At 37.2% G+C, this 4,949-nt stretch overlaps 1 protein-coding gene across 1 annotated transcript; it reads left to right on the forward strand.

Annotated features, from left to right (window-relative positions):
- The first annotated feature begins 1,814 nt into the window (after window positions 1-1,814).
- Window positions 1,815-3,509, forward strand: LOC113345354 (rho GTPase-activating protein 2-like). The gene is made up of 4 exons (XM_026589132.1): window positions 1,815-2,269; window positions 2,351-2,471; window positions 2,557-2,907; window positions 2,978-3,509. The coding sequence occupies exons 1-4, from the start codon at window positions 1,926-1,928 to the stop codon at window positions 3,137-3,139; spliced, it is 978 nt and encodes a 325-aa protein (XP_026444917.1). The 5' UTR covers window positions 1,815-1,925; the 3' UTR covers window positions 3,140-3,509.
- Window positions 3,510-4,949: the final 1,440 nt, after the last annotated feature.

The following is a 4,949-nucleotide window of genomic DNA, read 5'->3' on the forward strand; positions in this document are numbered from 1 at the left end:
CGCAAAAAAAAATCTCGAAACCAAACTCTATTTTTCTTTTGAAAGAATGAGTTCGGTTTTGTCGATAATTTCACTGGGTAACCGACTGTTGAAATAGTTTGTTCGGTATGCTCGCGAAAAAAATTCTCTTAACCGAACTCTATTTTTCCTTGTAAACAAGGTTGTTCAGGTGAAAAAAATGGCTACATCGAAATATGTTGTTGAAGCCATAAAATCTGAACAACTCTTGTTTACAAATATATTTGGGCCTTACCGAACTCTGTATTTAGATTTTCTTTGTGAAAGTTCGGCCATGAAACTGAAAAACTCGACAAAACCGAACTCTATTTTTCCTTTGAAAGAATGAGTTCGGTTTTGCCGATAATTTCACTGGGTAACCGAACTGTTGAAATAGTTTGTTCGGTATGCTCGCAAAAAAAATTCTCTTAACCGAACTCTATTTTTCCTTGTAAACAAGGTTGTTCAGGTGAAGAAAAATGGCTACATCGAAATATGTTGTTGGGGCCATAAAATCTAAACAACTCTTGTTTACATATATATTTGGGCCTTACCGAACTCTGTATTTAGATTTTGTTTGTGAAAGTTCAGCCATGAAACTGAAAAACTCGACAAAACTGAACTCAATAGTTCGGTAACAAAGGTATTGATATCGACTAAAGCGAACTATGCACTGTAAACTCTATAAAATTAGTCCGGTTACATGTTTTGGAGATTGCATAACCGATACCTAGAAAACCACCATTAACATGTAGTTCGGTTACCTGCGTGTGCTAAATTTAGTAACCAACTACACATTAAGAACAATTCGGTTACCTCGCAAGCTAAATTTGGTTACTGAACTAGGTTGACGTAACCGAAGTTTTTCCAGAAATTTTGAGTTTGGCCAAATTTTTGCACAATTCAACCATGAATCACTCAAATCATAATTACTAAACTCAAAAAAAGACTTTTTGGGTTCACTCATCTTCTTCTTCATATTTCCTTCTTCTTCTTCTTATCTCTCAATAATAATGTTATAACAAAACAATCCCACTAATATAGCTCACTAATCACTTACTAATCATTACACTAACACTAATCATTTATCACACTAATTAAGTTTATCATCAAGAGTAAAGTAGGTATTTAAAAAAAATCAGATAAGGGGTGACTCAAAATTACTACCAATGTCCACCCCAAAAACTTAAGAGTAGTCCCCATTTTTTAAGTAGTCCCAAAAGTTCATTCTTTTTAAAGCAATAGCCAAGCAAATGGATAACCATAGTGCTTGTCCCAAGGCAAAGTTTTTGGCCACGTTATGGCTAAGAAATGACCCATAGTGGTGGCCTTTAGCAGCTAAACCTAAGCAAAATACCCCCATCATAATGCTTTTAAGTCGAATCTCATTTCTTTCTAATTCTCTAATGTGTTACTTACCCTACCCTTTCTTAGTTGCAATGAATATCCATTATGTACTCAACGACACTTAACGAAAGAATGAGCAAAAACTCCTTTTGCAAATAATTCAACATGTAAGATTCAAAACACGCCTAACAAAAGAGTCGAAGTAATTCCAAAAGAAACATGTAAACTGTAAAGTACGATTGATCCATGGATCAACAACGGAACCCTTTTAAAGTTTCAAATTCAAAATGGGTGACTTTCTGGGTTTAGAAGAAAAAAAGAAAAGCTTGTCGGCCCAATCTCACCCACTGTCTTTGCCTGCCACTATTTCTAAAGTTGAATTGAGTGAAGGCGTGAAATTCCAAAAACTGAATGCCGTTATAAACATCAAAGTTAGCAGCTACTAACTAGTCATTTCCAACTTTCGCACAAATATTCAAATACTGAATGCTTTGATTTGAATCTACCTACTTCGTCTCTTGAGTGATCTAGACTCTAGAGAGACAGACAAAAATAGAGGTTGTTGGATAGTTAGGTGGAAAATGACAAAACAAGTGATGGTTATAGAGGAGAGTGGTGGTGGTGGTGGTAGTGGAAGGAGAAGAAAGAGGGGAATGACTGAAAAGCAAAACCAGTTGTATCCTCAATCACCAGCTGTTTCATTTCTTTGCTTATCATCATCAGCATCGATTATCAGGAGATCGATGAAGCCGTGTCGCCACTTCGGTCAGCAAAATGGAGTAATCTCGGCATTTCATCGGTTAAAGATTGGATGGCCAACTGATATCCGTCACATTACGCACGTCACGTTTGATCGTTTCAATGGGTTCCTAGGACTTCCGGTTGAGTTTGAGGTAGAAGTTCCCAGCAGAGTCCCCAGTGCCAGGTCTCTATACTCCCTCTTTTTTCATTTCCTAAGTTTTCTTTGGCTTCGAAAATCTAACAGAGCACCGATGCTTTCCTGCAGTGCTAGAGTGTTGGGGGTCTCGGCCGAATCAATGCAGTGCTCTTATGACTCCAAAGGGAATAGTGTTCCTACAATTCTCCTGCTAATGCAGGAGAGGTTATACTCACAAGGAGGTCTTAAGGTGCGCGACTTCCCACAAATATATTGACTTACTTGCATAAAATTTGTTAATTGCCTTTTCCTTGTGATTTTTTGTTCATTTATAGGCAGAAGGAATCTTTCGGATAAATCCAGAGAACAGTCAGGAAGAACATGTTAGGCAGCAGCTTAACAAGGGAATTGTACCAGATGATATAGATGTGCACTGCTTGGCAGGTTTAATAAAAGCCTGGTTTCGCGAACTTCCTACTGGAATACTAGATGACCTTTCTCCTGAACAAGTTCTTGAATGCAACACTGAGGAGAAATGTGTGGAGCTTGTTAAGCAGCTTGTACCGACAAAGTTGGCCCTGCTTAATTGGGCCATTGATCTAATGGTTGATGTGGTTAATGAAGAAGAATTCAACAAAATGAATGCACGAAATATCGCAATGGTCTTCGCCCCAAACATGACACAGGTAATTGATTAGTCCGTTTGCTCTAGAATAATCGATGTAAAAGTACATAACTTGTTTTTCCTTTGGTCAGATGTTGGATCCACTGACTGCTCTAATGCATGCTGTTCAAGTGATGAACTTGCTCAAGATTCTGATAATGAAAAACCTTAGGGAATGTGATGCTACTGCAACCGACTGTAACTGCAAATCTGTGTCAGACATTGTTGGCCAAGAAAAAATTGTGAATGTATAAACATGACAATTTGAGTATATGAATGAAGGAGCTTTCTAGGCAATTGAATGAAGAGCAAGGAACATGGGAGTTCGCACTAAGGATCAACTACTCCAAGGAAGGATGTGAATGCAAAAACAGATCCACAGATATGGTATCTCCCCTTTGTTGTGTCTTGGGAAGCTGCAGTTTGCGTATTTTCCAGAAATGCTTCTTCATAAGGTTCTGGTGTCATTGTTGAGCCATGATTGTATCTGTGGTTCAAAATAATCAGCATGGAGCACGGGTTAGATTTGAGAGTTGCGCTTCTTGGATTATGTAATGTTTAGACTTGGCTATTTTGCTTGCAATTGTGTGCCATTATAATAGACAGAAACCACTTTTTTCTGAAGGAAGTATTTCTCCATTTAAATTCGACATTAGCCCATAATATCCACTTTCATGAACTTTCATTTCTAAAAAAAAAAAGCCCACTCTCCGAATGTAACACCCATTGAAGTCTACTATCGCCGAGTAAACAGCGACGGAACTAGGAATTTGTGTTATGGTGGGCTATTTATTTTCCCTGAATACCTAATATCAATCATCCCAACATCAAAAAAAAAATATATACAACAAGCCTAGCAACATGTTGTTTTTTTATCGAAGCATAACCACTTGGATCAAATTTATTTAAACCGTTGGTAAAGGTGTTGAGAAATGATCCCAGCGATTTGTTATCATCGGACAGGGGTTTTTCTTTCTTTAACTAGGCTTGTAGGTAGCAGACCTCTTTAAGGATTTTTTCTTGGGCTTTTTAATAAAGTAACCACCTTTTTGAACCATATTTAAGAAACTGGCCGTTTTTTTTGAATCTTTATATAAACTGGCCGATATTGACATTTTCCATCCCGTTTTTTTCAAAAAACGGATTTAGGTAGTTAACTGGCTATGTGGCAGTTAACCTGCTAGGTAAAAGACGACTTAACCCTAGTCTGAGTTCGTAACCAAACCAGTATCGAGTCAACTCGATGACTCATTGCAACGGTCGGATTTGTAACGGTTGGATTTGTAACGGTCAGATTCAGCTTCATTCATATAAATTAGGCCCTGCAGAGAAGAACCATAGTATTTTTCATACTCAACAGATCAAAAAAATAAAAATAAATAAGACATGAGCCAAAATGAAGTAAACTCTCCAGGCAGCAGTAGCAGCAGCAAGGTAAGATTAAGATTAAAACAACCCCTAATTTCATGTTTTATCTGTGCACAGGGAATTCATGATCCAAAGGTATGTCCTTGGATTTATTCCAGGTGCAAATATATACCATGTAATGGTGTAAGGCAACTATTGTGTTCAAAAGCAAAAGAAACAAACGAAAAAATGTTTTTGAAGTGTTCAATTCCAACCTGCCAGTACTTTGAATGGTTTGACGATGCCATCGATCATGTCAAATGCAAGATGGTGAAATTACCAGTAGAGAATGGTTGTTACGCTTGCGGAGAATCTGGTCATTGCTTCAAAAACTGCCCACTGCAAAATCAAACCTGCAACAAAGATCACTGCAAATCAAAGATGGAGATGAAATTTTGCAAGAATGAACACAACAAGAACATAGCATACCTCCCTTGTACAGATTGTGACGGTTTTAAATGGGTCTCAGATGAAGTCTTCATTGCTGCAAAAAACAGAATTATGCATTCAAGTTTACAACTTAATGCTATATGTAAGGAACTCAATAATCTGAAAATGTAACCTGCAAATGTACTAATAAACAACCTGCCACTTTTGATTCAGCATTAATTAAAGTCTACAAAAGAAAAAAATATTGTCTTCTTAAATACAAATAAT

The sequence above is a fragment of the Papaver somniferum genome, unplaced genomic scaffold (genome assembly GCF_003573695.1).
Source record: "Papaver somniferum cultivar HN1 unplaced genomic scaffold, ASM357369v1 unplaced-scaffold_81, whole genome shotgun sequence".
Classification (NCBI taxonomy): Eukaryota; Viridiplantae; Streptophyta; class Magnoliopsida; order Ranunculales; family Papaveraceae; genus Papaver; species Papaver somniferum.

Excerpts from the sequence above, each read along its gene's own strand:
- LOC113345354 (XM_026589132.1), top strand. The coding sequence starts at position 1,926 with ATGACAAAACAAGTGATGGTTATAGAGGAGAGTGGTGGTGGTGGTGGT. Across the intron at positions 2,270-2,350 it reads AGCAGAGTCCCCAGTGCCAG|TGCTAGAGTGTTGGGGGTCT; the intron begins GTCTCTATACTC and ends GCTTTCCTGCAG. Across the intron at positions 2,908-2,977 it reads TCGCCCCAAACATGACACAG|ATGTTGGATCCACTGACTGC; the intron begins GTAATTGATTAG and ends TCCTTTGGTCAG.